The 20,802-nt window shown below is 41.2% G+C and overlaps 1 protein-coding gene across 4 annotated transcripts in view; it reads right to left on the bottom strand.

The window, feature by feature from the left end:
• The window catches only part of RAD18 (RAD18 E3 ubiquitin protein ligase), a 209,272-nt gene that overhangs the window by 29,805 nt on the left and 158,665 nt on the right, over nt 1–20,802 (bottom strand). For all 4 annotated transcript variants that reach the window (XM_075938716.2, XM_075938715.2, XM_075938714.2 and 1 more), the window contains one exon: nt 9,741–9,803. In XM_075938716.2, coding sequence (XP_075794831.2) covers nt 9,741–9,803 — 63 coding nt within the window. The remainder of the gene's footprint in view (nt 1–9,740; nt 9,804–20,802) is intronic.

Raw genomic sequence — 20,802 nt, 5'->3', positions numbered from 1 at the left:
CTGTCCAAAGTGCTTGCAATCCCTCCTTAGCTCAGTATCATCCACAATTTTTGAGTATATTCTCTGTTCCATCATCCAAATCTTTTATGAAGACATTGAATAGAACTGGATCAGAACAGAACCCTACAGGTCCCCACTCAATACTCCCTTCCACCCTTAGTGTGAATCACTGGTAAGTACATGATCTAAGCTTTTCCAAACAGTCGTGTACCCACCACACAGTAGGTTTGTTCCTTTTCTAGGCTATATTTCTCTAGTTTGTTCATGTACAACTGTATCAAAAGCTTTAGTAAAGTTGAGATATATCACATCTACTGCTTATCCCCTGACGACAAGGCTTGCTACCTTGTCAAAGAAGGATATTAGGTTGGTATCACGTGATTTGTACTTGACAAATCCATATTGACTGTTACTTATCACGTTATTTTCTTCAAGTTGTTTACAAATTCCCTGGGTTGTCTTTATTCCATTTTTTCTGGACAGGTACTATATTTACACTTTTCTAACCTTCTGGATCTCCTCCATATTCTATAAGTTCTCAAAAATTATTATTAAAGCTCAGATAGTTCTTCAGCTAGTTCCTTAAGTATTCTAGGATGTATTTAATCAGACCCTATCATCTTAAAGACACTTAGCCTAAGTAATTTTAAATTTGTTCTTTTCTTGTTTTAGCCTCGGATCCTATCCCATTTATACTGCTGTTCACTATGTTACTCATCCAACCATTGCTAACTTTATAAGTGAAGACTGAAAAAAAAAAGGCATTAACATTTTGGCCAATGCTATGTTTTATGTTATTATTTTACCTTCATCATTCATTAACGGCCCACGCTTTCCTCAATCTTTCTCTTGCTTCTCATTTTTATCTGTAAAATGTTTTCTTATTACTCTTTATAACCGTAGCTAGATTAATCTTATTTTTTACCTTGGCCCTTCTAATTTTGTCCTTGCATGTTTATGTTGTTGTTTTTTTATATTCATCTTTTATAATTTGACTTAGTCACACAAAAAGTGAAAACTCTTTATTGAGTTTCAGTGTCTTGAAGATCTCCTGGTTAAGCAAGGGTAATCTCTTACAATACTTTCTATATTTTCTACACCTTGGGACAGTTTGCTCATGTCCTTAATAATATTTATGTAAAAAACATCAACTCTCCTGAACTATTCCTCCCTCCAGACTTACTTCTCATGGGATCTTACCTACACATTCTATGAGTTTGCTAACGTGCATCTTCTTGATGTCCATTAACTTCATTCTGCTGTTTTCCCTCCTATCATTCCTTAGAATAATGAATTCTATCATTTCATGCTCACTTTCTCCTCTCATGCCTTTCACCTAGAAATTCTCAACCGGTGCCTCCAGTTTCTCAGAATCAAATGGAGAATTGCCTCTCCCCTATTTGTTTTTTCCATCTTCTATAATAAAAATTGTCTCGAGTGCATTCTAAAAATATGTTAGATAATCAATGCCCTTCTTATTTTATAGATGTCTGTGTAGTTTAAATCCCCCATCATCACTAAATCCTGGGTTTTGGATGATTTTGTCAGATGTCTAAAAATAGTCTCATCCATTCCTTCCTGGTGAGGTGGACTATGATAGACACCTATCATGACATCCATCATCCATGGGGTTTTTAAAATTCCTTTTTAACGAGAGATTTTCAACAGATGTGCCTCCCACTTCTACCTCATCTTCAATGCAAGCATATGCATCTTTGATATAAGGCAACAACTCTTCCCTTTTCCCCCGTACCTTAATCAGTTGAACATTTCTATACCAATATTCCAGTCACATGAATTATCCCACCAAGTTTCTATGATGCCAATTATATCAGAATTGTAATATTCACTGGTATTTCTAGTTGTTTACTCCCCATACCTCTTGCAATAGTAAAAAGACATCTAAGATGTTTATTAGGTTGCCCCTCAATATTCCCTCCAATCTCTCCTTTGTCCCTACTGTTGCTGCCCATTTCCTCCCAAGTTCCTATGTTTTGGACTTACATTTGGGCTTTTGTCTTAAACCTAGTTTAATGCCCACTTCACTAGGTTAGCCAATCTATATAAAAAGATGCCTTTAATGAAAGCAGAAGAGCATCACAACAAATTTTTACCTTTCAGAGTTGATCTAGCTGCCCTATTCTGCTTTGAAAAAAGGCAAAATTCATATAAAAGTGTAGTGTTAACTTGAATTTTTGTATGACAGAGTGAAAAGTCTTCTTCCTATATTTATTTATTGGAGTTTTCTTTTTAGTACCCTGTAGATACATGATAACAAAATATTTCACAAATGTTGGCTTTTATTTTATGGAGTGGCTAAACTATAGCATGATATTTGGCTAAGAAACATTGGTTTCCGGCCAATGGGAAATGCCGGTTGTCAACAGGTAGCTTGTGAAGCACCCTGTCCCCTTCCCCTGAGGCTCATGGCTGTTCAAAAACCACATGCCCCTGCAGCCAGTGTGGGGGCAGGGAAGGTAGGGAGTCTACCTGAGAAGGCTGCTGGCTGGGAATCAAGCAGATAAGTTTTTCAGCCGGAACCTGCCTCTGGCACCCCAACCCTTTGTCCGTCCCACTCCACATAGAATCACAGAACCATAGAGCTGGAAGAGACCTTAGAAGGTCATCAGGTCCAGCCCCCTGATCTAGGCAGGACCAATCCCAACTAAATTAACCTGGCCAGGGCCTTGTCAAGCCGAGACTTAAACACCTCTAGGGATGGAGACTCCACTACTTCCCTAGGTAACCCATTCCAGTACTTCACTACCCTCCTAGTGAAATAGTTTTTCCTAATATCCAACCTGGACCTCTCCCACCACAACTTGAGACCATTGCTCCTTGTTCTCCCATCTGTCACTACTGAGAACAGCCTTTCTCCATCCCCTTCAGGAAGTTGAAGGCTGCTATCAAATCCCCCTCACTCTTCGCTTCTGCAGACTGAACAAACCCAACTCCCTCAGTCTCTCCTCACAGGTCATGCGCTCCAGCCCCCTGATCATTTTCGTTGCCCTCCGCTGGACCCTCTCCAATGCGTCCACATCCTTTTTGTAGTGGGGGCCCAGAACTGGACACAATACTCCAGATGTGGCCTCACCAGAGCCGAATAAAGGGGAATAATGACATCTCTGGATCTGCTGGCAATGCTCCTCTTAATGCAACCTAATATGCCATTAGCCTTCTTGGCTACAAGGGCACACTGTTGACTCATATCCAGCTTCTCATCCACTGTAACCCCCAGGTCCTTTTCTGCAGAACTACTACTTAGCTGGTTGGTCCCCAGTCTATAACAATGCTTGGGATTTTAGAACAATGTTCTAAAATTAACGTAAAGAATATGAAGCATAATCAAAACTATAGTTTACTTTCTGCTCTAGATTCCTGTGCACAAATCAACCTGCCCACATGTTATTACAGCTTGGCTTAAACAAACCTATCAACTACTTGACTACATTTTCTGTGTAAGAAAAATATGAAGAAAAAGAAACAACTTTATTATGAACAAGTCATCCTGATATTAATTTCCTATAGTGCTTGTAGCCAGACAGCCCGCCCCCATCACATCCATCTTATTTGCCTCTCTGAGGTTCCTGAAGCATACAGGGCAGAGAAGGAGCAGTAAAATCAGCATAGTCTATGCTGGCTCATCTGATCCTGAGAAGCTGAAAACATAGATATGAGGAGAGAGCGATTAAGGCAATAAGCTGGCCTTGAGGCTGCAAGAACTGCCACCGGCTGGCACCTATGTTGATTCGAACACACACACAGTCCCTGGGAGAGGAATTTCCCACTGAGAAAAGAATGTCCAGTAATTCCAATTTAGTTATCTCTCTTACAAGTGTAAATTAAGTTCACAACTCCCTTGTAAGAACTGGTCTCACAAAAGACAGACCAGCCCCATTTGGCATGACAGACAAGAAAGAGAAATACGTGACCCCATGAGTATAAAGGTGGTACAGCAGCACACTCTCTTTTGAGTGTCATTCTACCCTCTATCTGCTGGTCGGGTTAGGTGTTTGACCTCCCGAGGTTCTATGGGGACGCCCACCTCGTATTTTTGTCTTTCCTAGGAATTTGAGGGACCGGCCCTGGCCTGACATGCTGGAGTCGAGAGGCACAGAAGGGGGTAAAAATTGTACCTGGATGTGGTCCTCTGTCTTAAGTGTACACATAGAAAGAGTAAGCTGTTACTTGGTACCATTATTTCTATTTTTCTATCTTTATCTTCTTTGTAACCATTTTTAAGATCTATATTTTGCTAGTAGTTAAGAAATAGAGCAATAGCCATTGTAACCATATGATTTATAAGCTTCTTTAATAAACCTGTAACTGTTTAAGTTTTAACCTGACTCCTTCAGTTGCTGTAACAGAACCAAGCACAATTTAAAAGAACTTCAGCCGGTCTTAAGGGACAGATATAGGGAGCCCTGACAGTCAGCTGACAGTGCTGTGTAGAAATAATCTCCATACATAAACTAAAACTCTGCAAGTTTCAATTTCCTCTTCCACAACAGAACATGGTCTGGAAACCAACAGAGAATCTAATGATTCCACTCCCTTAACCAATGGATCTCTACTCAATCAGAATCGGTAACTGGCACTCTGCATCACAGTTTCATTGATGCAAAAGGGAGCATAAGATTTTTACACAATTGTCACTGGGCAAACTAGATGAATGTCACTGCTTATTAGTTTAAACATGATGGCCTTCAATCTATGGCTCAGAGAATAAATGATGATGTTGGGAAAATAAAAGAGTCCCTCCACTGGGGGAGAGATTTTTAGTTGCCCTATAAACCTTTGCATGAAGTTCTCAAAATACATGGCAATGATAGACTGGATGATACAAATAATCAAGAATGGAGTAAGAAAAAAATCAGTGCATTGTTTCTATTAAGAAATAATTATTTCCAACTGCGAACATATTTAAACAATGGGTTCTAAATGTGAAACCAGATTTAAAAAAAAGTTACAACAGGATCAATAAATAAGCTGTGAATTTGGCAAGAATCTATAGATAAATGAAAAAATCCCCAGAATGTACACTGAAATATTCTCACATATATCAAACACTAGAAGATTTACCCAGCATTGCTTGGATCTTTCATTCAATTAATTTTTGTCTTCATTTAAATAATTGTTCTGGAATGGGGCAGGGGATGAGGGGTTCAGGCTGCCCTGGGGAGAGAGGACAACCCCAGCCCTCTCTCACTGCAGCAGCCTGGGGCCAGGTGAGACGCGCCTCTCTATACTGCTGAGTGTCAGTGGGCACAGCTGGGGCGGGGTGCCTGTCCCCCAGCTGGGGCAGGTCCAAGTTTATCTGTCCTCTGTGCTCCCCAGCCAGAGTGAGGAATGCAGCAAACTAAGTAATTTCTCCTCGCTCCCTGACAAAGGGGAACAGCCAGCAATGTTCTTGTGCAAATTGGTAAGGTAGCAGCTTTGGTCCGCCCCCACCCTCCCTACAGGGCACCTATGGAGTGGAAGGTTCAGGGCTAGAGCAAGCTGGGGAGGGCATACCCCCAGCCAGTCCCTTTCACATGCCTGGTGATTCTGTCTCTTTTTTGTATGATTTTATGAGAAGCAATCCCATTCCAGCCACCCACTGTTTTCCTGGCACAACCAAACCTTTACCTTAGTTTAAGTTATGACAAGAATGTCTACCTGTGGTCTGAGAAGCAAAAAACTGGTCTATCTGGGAGCATATACGGAGATATTGCTACTGTATAGGACCAAATCCTGGCCACATCTTGCAGCCCTCTATAAGCAGACTGTGCTCTGGAGAGATTCTGGGCAACAAAGGGAAGAGGATTTCTTCTCCTCCTCCAAACAGTGAAGCCATCCAGCAGCTGGGCTCCTCCCTTTTGTTTGATCCTGCTTCCATCCAAGCCAATGGAAATTCTGCCACTCATTCAAACTACAGCTACATCCAGTTCTGTTGTGTCAGGAAAGTGTTAGTTGATTTTGTTTCTTTTCTTATTATGAGATATTATGGATTAAGCTAGTTGATAGAGATACCCAGTTCATAATGGATAATGAGCGAAGTCTGAAGTCCAAGAAATGCAAACATATACATTGTAGGGATGATCAGGTAACAGAATAGTTGTGTAACTGCATGAATTCTTATTGATTACATGATTATTCTATAGTTCGGAGGAGGGAGGGGAAGCAGGGCTGGCAGCCAGTAGACTCCAGCCCCACTCCCGGGGAGCACCCTGCCACTCTGCATTGTTCTGTCTGTATCAGATACAGCAGTGCGGGGTACCAGGTGGGAGTAAGTCCAAAAGGGGAGCTAGTTTAAAAACCAGTTCCCTGTGCAGACAGGCTGCCTGCCACCCCGCGTTGCTGCCTCTGATACAGAGGAAGCAGCATGGGATGGCAGCAGCCCCTGTCTGCAGGGGTCTGAGTTCCCCACCGACAGAGGCTGCTGCAGGAGGGAAGAGGAAGAGGGAGGCTGCCACAAAGCATCCTGTTTCCGTGGAGACCCGGGTTGGCGGTGGACAGAGGCTGGTCCTCAGAAGCAGCCTCTTTATGTGGGTAGGGTCAGAGTTCCCCATAGACAGAGGTTGTTCCATGGGAGGCAGAGCAGCCTCTGTCCGCAGGGAGTTCGGGCTCGCTGAGGACAGATGCTGCTTCACGGCAGCCTTCCCTGCTCTCCCCCTTCTGATAGAGGTAGCAGCATGGGGAGGGCATGCGGTACTGCGGAACTGGTGCTGAGGGGGAACAGGCTTTTGAGATGATACAGAGGCAACAAGTGGGGGGAAATGTGTGTAGTTGACAAGATTAACCAATAAGCCTCAGCTTACTGGTTAATCATATAGTTGACTACACGTTGACATCCCTAATACCCTGGTGTGCTTTTTTCATTTGCTTTTATACATGTCATCTAATTTATATCATGTTAGTGGACATAAAATATATCTGCAATGATTTCTCTTTTAAGAAACTGTAACCCAACAGGAAACATTCCAAGCAGTGACAGTCAAATGTCATTCTTCAACATAACCATTTAGGACAAATCTAAAGACCTCTTCAAATTTCCTTCTTTCATCTGATATTGTCAGATTATTATTATGTTTGTCATTTGCAATAAGCTCTCTGCCGATTCATATTCGGCATCCTGTGCTATAGTCATGTAGGAAGTTTGAGTCATAAATCATCAATCCCTTTGATATGGTGCACCAAAAGACATTTTGTTGATTCAAATGTGTCATTCTGTAGAACATTTACAATGGTATGGATCTGTTCAACAAAGATTTGTGATGGTGTGCAGGAGGGGGAGGTGTTCTCTCCACATTTGCCCCTCCACTTCAAAAAAGGCAAATATGTAACAATTTGCATGCTGATGACAAATGGGAGTCTAAAGAGAGACATAGGTAGCTTCCTAACAACAAATCAACTTGGTATATTTTATATACCTCTCTCCTTGTTAACAAGAACTTCATAGAAACAAATATTGTTCTCAAATTTGTAGCTTCTTAGCAGTATAAATCTGTTCCTTAGCCACTTTTATTTGTTACTTTTTCAGACTAATAGTTGCCTTTGAAATCAGTAATTAGTATCTAGCAGGAAACAAACCCAGCAACACTTTTCTAAGTACTCTGCAGTGATATTACCTGAACTGAACCAAGAAAATGACATTTTTAGGGAATTGATTATATGTCCCAGATAAGTCTTTATGGACATTCCAATTTTCTAAAGAACAGATGTAAGATAAATATATTTTGCCAACAGAAGGTATAAGAAATCACAGCAAATCACATTTGTGCTGTTTTTGGGAAAAACAACACATAAAATATTTCATATTTTCATCCCATTTTCAACTGCACTTGTCATAATTTAAAGAAGGTATAATCCTACCACCTTTACACCCAATCCTAAAATAAACTGTTATCCCAATAAACTTCAAGAACAAATCTTAGATATATGTTCAAATTACATTCAAAATAAGTATAGGTAAGTAAAGGGGAGCAATAACTAACTCTGTGTCATTTCATGCTAGGTAATACGTTATGGTTCACGTTACAACTCATTTGAAGGAGTTTGCATCTCTTACATTGCCAATACCTGGGTAGCAATCATACAATTACACTCGCAAGTGTTTTTTTTCAGGAAGAGGGTTGTGAGGAAGGAGTCAAGCAGTTTATGTATAAATATACCCTAAATATTAGGAGTTCTAACTCCTGTCTGCTTCAAAGACAGCTACGGCTGCTTGCTTGCATTCTGGGTTAACGTTCCAGACAATGGAAATAGCAGCAGAGGAAAATCATGAGGAAAATGTTACAATGCAGATTACAGCACTGGAAAATAGTACAACTGAATATTTTATGCTGGTGCTGTCAGAAATTATGCTTACGAACATTCTTCTTCTAAATGCTATATATTTCTCTTTCCTAACCAAGGGCTGATTTTACACTAAATGTCTAATGATTACTTATTTGATTTTTTTCTTCTGATTAATATTCCCATTTATTTCTGGCATTATTATAGTCAAGGCCTTGTCAGTGTTCCCTTTACAAACTGTTATTATGCAGTATAGCACCATACTTTTGAGTAAATAATACACATTAGGAGTTTCAAATTTAATTTCAGTTATGGCCTATGACTGTGGCCCTCAAACTTTTTGTCCCACAGCACACCCTGCTCAATGCAGACCTTTCCGCAGACCACCAATGATGACAAATTAATGCAAGGTGGGGTGTGAGTGTGGGGTCTGGCCGGGAGGTAGGGAGCAGGAGCGAGCTGACGGTGGGGGGGTCTGGCTGGGATTCCAGCCAATGGGAGCCATGGAAAAAGCCTCCAGGTGAGTGGTTTCCTGTGTTGCCATTCCCTTAGGCAAGGGGGAAGGCTCACAGAGTCAACCTCACAGGGAGATGGGGGAGAGAGAGGGCTGGAGTCCCAATGCGGGGTCTACCTGGATTCTATTTCTAGCTCTGACACTCTTGTGTGATCTTGGGATCTATCACTCTGTGCATCTATTTCTCCCCTACACCCTTTGTGTGTCTTATCAATTTACACTAAGTTTTTAGAGCATGGACCATTTCTCATTATGATGCCTAGCACAATTAAGCCTGATCTCAGTAGGGACTTCTAGACACTACCATAACACAAATAGTAATAAACTATATTTTCTGTTCTAAAAAATGCTTTTAAATGCAGAGGAGCAGACTTCCCTCGCCACACAAAAGGAATGCAAAATGAATACTGGGAATACTGTGTGCTTGCTTTGTAAAATTTGTGATGCTATCAATGTTTTTCAACATTTCTAACTCCATCACGGCAGCCTTAACTGCAAGTTTTCTGTTACTTGTGTAAGCTAGGGATGTGACAGTGTAAATGTGTAAATGGTTAACCAACGAGTCTCGTGGTTAACCTTCATGGTTACATGTAGCTCTCCTTTCCCACCGATATAGAGGCAGCAGCATGGGGGGGCAGGGCGCTCAGGCAAGAGCTGGTGCTCATGGGGAGCCCACGCAACAGCATGGTGGGGGAAGGTGACTCCCAAGGAGCTGGTGCTTGTGGGTAGCTGGCTTAAAAGCTGGCTCCCCGCAAGCACCAGCTCCTACTTGCTCCCTCCCATGCTACTGTCCCTGATACAGTGACATTTTCAGCAGTTACACATTTACCTAAACACATCTGAACATCTCTAATTTAAACCAAGTCTTTTTATTTACACAGAGGAAACAATTAAATGGCTTAGAATAGTCTCAATCAAAAAAACTCATTCATCCACATAGTGTACTCACTTATTGGATGGCTCTGTGAACATCTCAACTTCTTGCAGATCTCTCAAAATATCTGAACTGGAGCTGAAAGGATAATAGAAAAAAAAACCTTTTAGACTATCTAAGCAATCCTTGACAATTATCCAGAACTGGACTTTCAATAATAAAGTCCAGTTCTTTCAATAATAAAGTCTCATGGAACGTCTTATAGCTCTCTGATTCTCAGGGTGATTACTAGCTGATCTAGGCTCCAGCACAGGTTACTGAAGCTGAAGGACCCCACATCAGCTGACCATAGCCAGAATGCAGTATGTTCTGGCCACTTCCCCTTCCCAAACCAGAGCTCAGTGTGTAAGCAGGAAGGAAGAATCAGTTATGTTGATGGAATTCTCAGCTGGCCAGATCCAACTGCTGTTCCTCCTGTTTGCACAAATTAAGTAGCATATAGATGGGGGACATATTAGAAGAAAGAATCTGGTCCTATAGTTGCCATTTAAGTTAGCATCTAGGAAATAAAGACTCATTATTATGTGAGCACCATTTTGCAGGTGATTGGACATGACAGCCACAAGATTAATGAGTTTCTGAAAGAGATGAGCATGTCCATTTACAGTGTCCATCATGCCTGAACAGTTTCATTAGGCAGATTATAATATAAAGAGACTGAAATCAACTAGTACAAAGAGAAATATTTTCCTGTCAATTTTCTGTCAAACCTTTGATAACAAAATACCAAAATGTAAATTTCTTTACAAAATGTATCACCTCTGTTGAAAAGCCACAAATGGAACATAAAAATCCTTATATTGAATTGCCATATTCCAAACAATAAACCAACGTACTGTAGTTTTGGCTTAACTCCATTCCTAGGCCACCTTTCACAATAATTGCACTGGTTTTCTTCCAAGTATAGGAAACCTATTCATGTTATGGTGAATAAGCTATCCAAGCACTAAAATCGTGTAATATTATTAGAGATAAAAGGGTTTTTTTTAAATCAATATATTAGATAAAAACATTGCAAAAGTATGAATATCTTAAGCACAAATAAAAGAAAAATAACATGACAAATGTCAGTGTTCTGCAAGAACAATTTAATCACATCATGGTCATTGTCGGAGCATTGTTGTGCTTGTTTTGTTGAGCATCACAAATTTTATTCCTTAATGACTTCCATTCCATCTGAGCCTTGTTTTTCCAATCTTCAACTGATTACTTCATTCCCAACATTCATAATGCCACTGCATCTGCTCTTTCAGGTCTAACAAATAATCTATCTTAAATTTTCTCCTGTCTGCCAGCTGCTTCTCCAACACCTCCTCTTACTCTGTTTCCAAGCCTCTCCAGGTTTCCGGTGCACTAATCTAAGACAGCTCTCCCACTGCCTTCCAAAACCTTTTGCACTCCACACACTACCAGGGTGGAATCTCAATGAGACAGAATACTATATTTTTTTAAAATAAAGAATGATTGTCAATGTGCATGCATTCTCCATATGTGGCTGGGATTTGGTATCAGAAGTTCATAAATCACTGGCCATGTTCAGTATCCTGGGCTATGCTGCTTCCAGTCACTGCTTGAATCACAGGTAAATATCATTTTCTGGCTTTCCTTTTAAACATTATGATTAAAGGCAAGAGACATAAATAGATCAGTTCACCCATTGTGACGTAGCGGGGATTGTATTGCTGTGTTGCTTTGCGTGTTATGTGTGGTTCCTAGCATCCCGGGACCTGCAACACTGTCTGGAGGAAGGGGGATGACTCACTGCAGAAGTGTATTTGGCCTCACACCTAAGGATCAGATATAGGAGATAACTCCTGTTCAGGAAGGGAGACAAAGGATAGGCAGAGCTGACACCAGGCTGGGACTAGAGCTTGGGGGAAGGGCTCAGTCTCCGCTGAGTTAGGATGAGAGAAGGGGTCTAGAACAGCAAAGGAGGGAGAAGGGCCCAAGACCCCTACTCCCCGAGAGGAATAATGCTGCCTGCTCTTGATCCCTGTGTTAACATCGATCCTATGCTATGCTGTGTCCCTGTGAACCAATAAATCTTCTGTTCTACCCACTGGCTGAGAGTCACAGCTGGCTGTGGATGGGGGTGCAGGGCTCGGGGATTCCCCGACACGCCTGACAGCCATCAACAGTTCTTTTCTTCTTACTGCTTATTCCACATCTGAAGGTACAGTCCTGGATTGCTAAAATTAGAAATAGCTGTCGCAGACAAAATTGTGAAATCACTAAAAGGATTATCACTGCACAGGAGAAATGAGCAACCAAATCAGATTAAGTGCTATGGAACAGAGAAACTTCTTATGCAAATGTGTCTGCAGCATTACTGCAGAAAGCCTTACTCATTTTATGTGTCTGTGCAAATGACATAATGATGAAAAGGAAAAATAAAAAGGAGATCCAACGGTGGTGTAGGGACAGAAGTATTTCAAAGCAGAATGGGTTTCAAAGTTTTCTAAAAAGAATTAGACTTTTCCAACGCCTCCTTTGGAGCATTTGTGAATAAAGAGTAATTTGTGACTAAATCATGGAATACAAATATTACAAAACAGCTCTACTGTGTAAATATAGAAGTATCATAATCTGAAATTAAAAGCAGTGATTGTGATTATGGGGGAAATACCTTTCTCTTGCTCCAATCCTAGGTAGTAGGGCTTGGCACAAGAGCGCCCCATTGGAGACAGTGGGAAGGAATTCTGTTTTCCCCCATTTGAATGCAGAATGGCAGAAGAGCTTTTCCATGACTGCCTAGATGGAATCTCCACTTGGGTTGCATCTGGTTTATGAATGCACACTTGCCTGATGAGCTCAGTAACTCTCCAGATCAGGAGTGGGCAATAATTTTTGATAGGGGGCCACTCCAAGATTTTGGAAAGTGGTCAAGGGCAGCACTTCTCTATGGAAGGGATGCAGGGTTCAGGATGGAGGGTGGATGCAGAAGGGAGCTCAAGATAGGGATCTGGGGTGCAGGAGAGGGTGTGGGGTCTGAGAAGGAGTTTAGGTGAAGTAACGGGTTGCGACCTTGGGCAGGGGATTAGGTGCTGGGTCTGGGAGGGAGTAGGGGTGTAGTAGCGAATTGTGACCTGGGGAAGGGGTATAGCAGGAGATGTAGGGTATGCGAGAGAACTGTGATCTGGGGCAGTGTGCAGAGGATTTGGATGGTGACCTACAACAGAGGGGGTGAAGACCTGGGGTATGGAGATAAGTAGTAGATGGGGCTGGAGTACAAGAAGCAGGAGCTGAGGTGCTGGAGGCAGACTCTGGTCAAAAGTCATTTATTTACCTTAGGCACCTCCCAGCCAGCAGTCCAACAGTGTCTCTGGAGCAGCCCTAGCCACATGGGTTCCCTCTCCATGTGGCTCCCCCAGAGCTGTGCATCCCTGGGGAGCAAGAGACTTTGCACACACATGCTTCCCCACCCTCAGGCCAATCGGGTCAGATCTGACCCATGGGCCATATCATACCCACCACTGCTCCAGATCAAGCTTCAACATTCTAAAATAGCAACGGAGTATATTTCCAAACAAGCTCTAAAGGCTGTTGTGTGCCTACGAATTTATACAAAACGAGGCTACATAAACACAAACCATGCTGCTGATAGCAATGAGTGACTGAGACTCTTTGCTCCACGAAACAAACAGAAATGCCTGACACCTCTCCAATCCCATTCTTGCTACAAGCAGGACAGTTCAGAGGAGAGGAATGATTTAACATGACCTATGTTGAAGTCATTTGTGTTACTTAAAGTTCCAATTCAGCAAAGCACTTAAGCACATGTTTAACTGTAAACATGACCTATCTGCTGACTTCTAAATGTGATTATTCATGTGCTTAAATGCTCTGCTGAATGATGTACTGAAACATCACCCCTGCCACAGAGCACCAACATATCAATTTTATAGTTAATTCAGTACTCACGGGCTAGGGAGTTGGGGAAGAAAGAAGCAGTTTTATTACTGTACAATAACACACCTAATCTGAGCAAGTTAACTAAAATAAAAAAGATATTTCAGAGCTTCTAAAAAAATCAGATGCAAAGGGGCTACTTAGAAAGTTGTTAGTGGCATTTTGTTACTAGTTTAAGTACACTTATTTGCCATGTCCTTTAGGCCCATACCAAATAAGCATACTTGCAGAAAAAAATAACTCCAAGCAAAGGTATACAAAGTAAGTGTTGCCTGTCATATATTGTCTAATGCGAGCAAATTCTGCTGTCATGGATGGGTCCGCTTATCCGAATGCATACCCTGCCAGAGCAAAGATTGTGCTTTCATCTTGTGGATATGGAATAATGTGGGAAAAAATATCCCATGTTATTTTTGAGAAGCCTTCTCTGACCAAGACAGAAGCAGCACTGGCAGGTTGCAGAGGGTGTTGCCATCAATAATTAAGAAAGGACTAAATTGGAATGGACTTGACACATAGTACATTCCCATTTATCTGGATAGCCTTGTGCACATGCACAACTTTTGGATAACCAGATGTCCACTAATAACTTCGTAAGTAGCTTCTTTGCAGCTGTTAGAATGTTTTGTATTGATTAGCACTACAGATAATTGTGAAGGTATTAGCTGGAGAGTAATACATGGAAGACACTTTTAATCTGTACAACTAGGACTTTCAGATGGAGGGAATTCAGATAAACAGCAGTACACTATTATATACACACTGATCTTAAACCAATGCTAGACTGTTGACTGCAATGGAGCTACTCTAGTTTTGTACTGGTTTAAGTGGTAACCACCCCATATTCTATATGGGTAAGCAGAAGTATACCAAGGTGCACAGGAAAACTGAATGCTTACAAATTCTGGCTACACCAATAGTCACCAACCAGTCAATCAGGATCTACCGGTAGATCTTAGAGCCTCTGACAGGTGATCCTGAGTAGTTTGGATGGGAGGTTATCAAGTGCCAGGACTTTAGCCTCCCCTCCTCCCACAGCCCTGCTGCTCCTGCCCAGAGCCGCCTCCTGGGAGCCTCCTGTGTGTTGTGCAGGGTGGGGGAGACCGGGGCAGGGGGCGCTGATGTCACTCTGTCCCCCATCTTCATAGAGTAAGGAGGGCAGGGCCTCATCAAAGAGGCGGGGCAGAGGCGGGGCCTCGGAGAAGGGGCGGGCCAGGGGTGCTTGGGTTTGAGGTGGATCCAGGGCTGGCTTACATTCAAAAAAGGTTGGAGACCACTGGGCTGCACAGTGAGGCACACAGCCAGTCAACAGGTTTCTGGGTATTTAATATTACTGATGTAGTGAAGTTCATTATTGCTTTTAATAAATGTTATGTTGTGACAGAAAATCAATAGCTGATTAAAAAGAGAAAGTTTTAATATAAAGGACACAGGGAAAAAAGTTCTTATTTCAAAATAACATGGATTTTCAGTGTTAGGAAATTTATTTCCAGGAAAACAGGCCAGCAGTTGAGGGGGCTTGCTTGATGTGTATTTCATACAGCGAGATTAAAGGCTCCAATACCATATTTCCAACATACTCTTCCAAGCTCTACCATGTTGCCTTTTTAACCACATGACTCTATATTACCATATAGCTGCTTATTTCTAAACATGTGATGATTTACACAAAAGAAAAGGGAAGAAAAGTTGTGGAACAATTACTGGCTACCATCACTGGCTCATGTCCCTATCTTTAGCTTGTGTTGCCTATTTAGAACAGGGGTGGAGAACCTCAGGCCTGGGGGCTGCATGTGGCCCCTGGCTTGCCTGGATCCAGCCCCCAAGGCTTAGGGAACCCCCCAGACTGGGGTGCCCATGCTGGAACTCAAACCCCCCATTGCCCTCCCACCATGGGGCTGGAGCCCACAAAATCTAGCAGCCTGGGCTCCCTAGGCTCTGGTGTGCAAGAGGAATGTGGGGAGTGTATTTCTTCTTCTCAGGCTGTATCTACACTATGGAGTTTTTCTGGGATACTGCATCCAGGGAATGCATCTGCTCTTCTGACATTTTTTGCAAAAGAGCAGATGCGCTCTTTTTGAAGCCCTGTCTTCCTCACGTCACAAGGAAGAAGAGCTCTTTCAAAAGAGGAGATTTTCCAGAATTTGGCCTAGTGTAGATGGGCCAAATTTCGGAAAAGCCTCTTCCGAAAAAACAATCGGAAAAAGGTACGCAAATTGCAGAGCACATTTTGCGTACCCTTTTCCAAAAAAGAAGCATAGTGTAGACATAGCCTCAGTCAGGGCCGAGACTGTGAGGGTTGGGTTTTGGTTTTTTGTTTCTCACTTGCATGTGGCCCCCGACTGATTTTTCTCTGGATCAGTGGCCCCTGACACAAAAAAGCTTCCCCATCCCTGATTTAGAGGGTAAGATCTTTGGGGAAATAATAGTCCCTAATTCTAAAACATAGCACAAAGGGCCTCTACTTGGTTGGCTCATAGGCACTACCATAATGAACAAGATAAATAAGCGCAATTTTAAATGGTAAATAAATTAAAATATATGAGTAGGGATTCTGTGGTTTTCTTCTTTCACTGTCAAAATAAATTATCCAATAATTAACAGATACATAAGAGCTAGGTATGTATGATTTTAAATTATGTATAAGCTTTGCCTCGGTATGTCTTCTTTTATCATACTTGTTTTTAAAAATGACAAATCTAGTGTGTTTTCATTTAAAATACAAATAGCAAATACAATTTTTTGACAGCTGGGAGACTGAGAACATCTAGAATATGTTTGGGAGTAGAATTAAAACTCACTGGCTTATGCCTCAGGTCAATTAAAAGTTAATTATTCTACAACAGAAGCATGTTTGATCTCTGGGGAAGGATATAAACTTGATTTATAGATTACATATGCAACTGGCCTCACATAGTTGTACTGTCACCACCCTATTGGGACCACTCTCCAAATGACTTTTACATTCAGAACAATAGGTAGAAGAGGAGTATCTAAAAACTGTCAGGGGTTTACAGGAAAAGAGATAAAAACCATTAACAAATCTGTTTGATTATTTTTTCCACTGGTTTTAGTCCTGTGTAATAGTATTACTGACACAGCCCAAAACTAACGGAGATTTGTGCATGTGTTATTTCTTTCAATTGCTTTGTTTGATCTCAGCCACTGAATAGGTTACAGAGTGAGTTTGGATGCAGTAAAAAAAAGTTTTCTGTAATTGGATTTACACAGATCTTGATTTCATTTTATTTTTTAGTGTATAGCTTTTAGAGAGCAAGAGCGCGAGCACTAACTAAAGTATAAGTCTCATTACAATTATGCAACACACAGGGTACATCTAGAATACAAGCCTCTTTTGAAAGAGGCTTTTTTGAAAGATACTTTCGAAAAAGCCTCTTTTGAAAGAGAGCCTCTAGACTACAGCCAGTACTTTCAAAAAATCAAGCCGCTTTTTTGAAAGAAAGCACCCAGGCAGTCTGGATGCTCTCTTTCAAAAAAGCACAGTTTGCATTACATAGCACCTTTTTTAGAAAGAGCACTTTCAAAAAAAGGCATTATTCCTCGTAAAATTAGGTTTTCCGCGGTCGAAAAAACTGCCGCATTCTTTCGATTTACTTTCGAACTCAGGAACCAATCCTTGCAACAAACCTCAGTGCCAACTCTGCCCACATATATACACCAGCAACACCATCACAGGACCTAACCAGATCAGCCATACTGTCACTGGTACATTCTCCTGCACATCTACCAACGTAATATATGCCATCATGTGCCAACAATGCCCCACTGCTATATACATCGGCCAAACTGGACAGTCCCTACTTAAAAGAATCAATGGACACAAATCTGATATTAGGAATGGCAACATACAAAAACCTGTAGGGGAACACTTCAATCTTCCTGGACATACAATTGCAGATCTAAAAGTAGCCATCCTGCAGCAAAAAAACTTCAGGACCAGACTTCAAAGAGAAACTGCTGAGCTACAGAGATAGAAATGTAGCCGTGTTAGTCTGGTGTAGCTGAAACAAAATACAGGACTATGTAGCACTTTAAAGACTAACAAGATGGTTTATTAGATGATGAGCTTTCGTGGGCCAGACCCACTTCCTCAGATCAAATAGTGGAAGAAAATAGTCACAGCCATATATACCAAAGGATACAATTTTAAAAAAATGAACAAAAAAATAATTCTTTTACCTAATTATAATTCTAACAGAATGCAGAGGATTACTGCTTAGTTCTGACTGAAACCAACTGTGGCAGAAAAGAACATGAAGGGAAGGTTGGCTGTGCACATGCAGTTGCCACTCCGGTGCATGCTGGCTGCCCCACATGCACAGCCTACCGAAGGCACTGCTATCATAACTCTCTGACCAGAGGCTCAGTGGTGCCCCAAACACCTAAGGTGCTGCATCCACAAGGACAATCCTTGAAGAAAGAACAAACTTTATTTCACAAAATAATTACATAACTAACCTGAGATAAGGGCTTGTCTAAACTGACTGAAACTTTCTCATTCAGGGGTGTGAAAATTCGCTTTAATGCTGCAAGTGTAGACAGCAAACACTACAAGAAATTATAGTCATGATTTTGTTCTCAGTAAATTGGGATCAGATGCATCTTGTATCTCTTGTGATCAGAATCCAGTCTTGATCTTCTGTTAATACAGAGAATTACAGGAGACAGAACACCGCAATTTCATGTCCACTTACTGTGTTTGCCAAACTTTTTCAAGCACTTATTGTCCATATCAAAGAACTCATAGTACCATTCTGCCAAATCATTCCTTAGAAAGCAGTGTTTTTATTTCACAACATAAATCTGTCCTTTGCCTAAAATATAAGAAAATAATTATCTACTTTACTATAGGTTAAGTTATGACTTCTCCTCAGCTCTGACCACAGGTCAGTGTGTAGTTGCTGCTCTAGGAGCACATTAAGACTCAAATAGTGTCTTGTAGGTTTTTCCTTCAATCTAAGTAGGGAAATAAGATATGCCAGCCATATACTGGATTACAGTATAGATGGCTTGCCCTGGCAAACAAGCATAGCTGGGCTGGCTATCACATTGGAGGAGAAGCTGGAGTTAAAGCTCCACTCCCTCCCTGCCTCTACCAGTATACATGAGTAGGAATCTAGTAGACACTACTCTCCCCAAACACTGCAACCTGGAACCAAGGCAGCCTATGCAAAGCAGTAAGGGTCATACTACCTTTTCTTTGTGCAGCCCTATCCCACAATAGTTCTGCCTTTTGAATACAATTTAAATATGTGCCTAACATAACCAGACATAGTGAAGCAAACTCCAGAGACTTCATTCAGCTTTCAAAACCACATACAACATTTTTGCATACCTGCTTTTCTATTTTTTCTTTATTAAAAATCTCTGCTCTTGTTTAAGACTTTGCATATTAAGTTTCAACTGAGTGAATTTTAATGACAGAGCTATAAAGCTATGAAATTCAAGTGCTTGTAATGGAAAAATTGAGAACTACAGCAATAGGAGGTCAAAACTCTTATTTGTTGGAGTTGCTCTCAAGTTGTGTTAAGTGCAGATCACATCAGCCTCAAGCACTTCCCCAAGTCTGCCTCCGTTTATTCATGACTGACTACTATTAAGCAACAAGAGGTATTATACCTGAAGTAACCCATTCTTTTATTGACTACAATTTGGATTTGACTATAAACATTTTCAAGCAAATTAACCATCCAGAAAAAAGAAAAAGCTAAAATTAAGGGAGCTAGTCTCCTTTAAAGTTTATTTGTTTTAAAGGGGGAGTACATTTTCTTAGCTTCACAGAAAATCTAATCAATCCATTTTGTTGGGTATGAGGTAGTTAGAAACACGGATGTTATCAAACTTCAATATCCAAGCTCAATATGCATACATTGAAATCTGAGTTTACATGTACAATACTTGTTTAAAATCTTGAGGCGCTTGATATATTTTCTCACTTAGATAAAAGACAACCAGGAAGTTATTGTAAGTAAACAGTGTTTGCAGTACATAAAGAACTCCTCAGAGCACAGAGATAAATTTGCATAGGGTTGATGAAAATGGAGCAGAGATAAAGCAACTTCTGACATCCATGCATGCTCTTCCTGCATTATAGATAAATGATTACTCCTCTATTTAAAAAGATGGCTTATTCATGTGCAAAGGTGCAATGTGAAAACTTAGCTTCACCAACTTGTGGAAAATTAAAGCTAAGTGAGTGAGTGAGTGAGAGTGAGAGTGAGAGTGAGAGTGAGAGTGAGAGTGAGAGTGAGAGTGAGAGTGAGAGTGAGAGTGAGAGTGAGAGTGAGAGAGAGAGAGAGAGATCTGAAAACTGAGCATGGAGATCTGGAATGTAGACAAATCACTACCAGTCACTGATCATGAAAAAAATTCAGAAAAGATAGGCTGTACACTTTAAAACTGTGGTGGGCAAATACCAGCCCCCACATTGCTGTATTTACCTGCCTCTCTGCAGATATGAGAGATCACAGGTCCCATTGGCCACAGATTATGGTTCTCGGCCAGTGGAAGCTGTGATCATCCATACCTGCAAAGGTGCAGGTAAATATAGTGGCAGCAGCCCAGCAGGGGCTAACTCTGATGAACTATCGCTATTTTATTGCCCACCCCTGCTTTATAAGGTTCTGAATTGTTGACATGGTGGACAGACATCAGTGCCTGATGATCACAAACAAAGTCCAATTCAAGACCAACTCTCAATTCCACAGAAGATCTCTGAAGCATGAAAAGCAGACAAGCAAATGTTAAAACAGTTATGCAGTGGGTACAGACAGTATCTTTGTGGAGATTTTCAGATATGGGGGCCATAAGGGAATCATGAAGCTCACTGGCGTCTACATAAGATTTTGGAAACAAGAGGTGTACCACAGGAACTTAAAAATGACAACATTATTCACCTTACCAAAAAAATAAAAAGCAAGCAATTGCATGACTTAGAATAACCATTGTTACATCTTGCTCCTTGCCACTTCAGGAAAAAATACTCAAGTCATGCTAAACCAGCTGACTGCTCAACTTGCAGAAGTAATAATGGAGTGCTGCTTCTGTTCTGAATTTGGTACTTCAGACATGATCTTTGCACCCTACCAAATTCAGGCAAAATGTTATAAGCAGAAGTCCTAAATGCAGTTATCATCAATCTTAATAA

This window comes from Pelodiscus sinensis, chromosome 11 (genome assembly GCF_052426305.1).
Source record: "Pelodiscus sinensis isolate ZL-2025 chromosome 11, ASM5242630v1, whole genome shotgun sequence".
Classification (NCBI taxonomy): domain Eukaryota; kingdom Metazoa; phylum Chordata; order Testudines; family Trionychidae; genus Pelodiscus; species Pelodiscus sinensis.
This window is presented reverse-complemented; position numbering and strand designations above follow the sequence as displayed.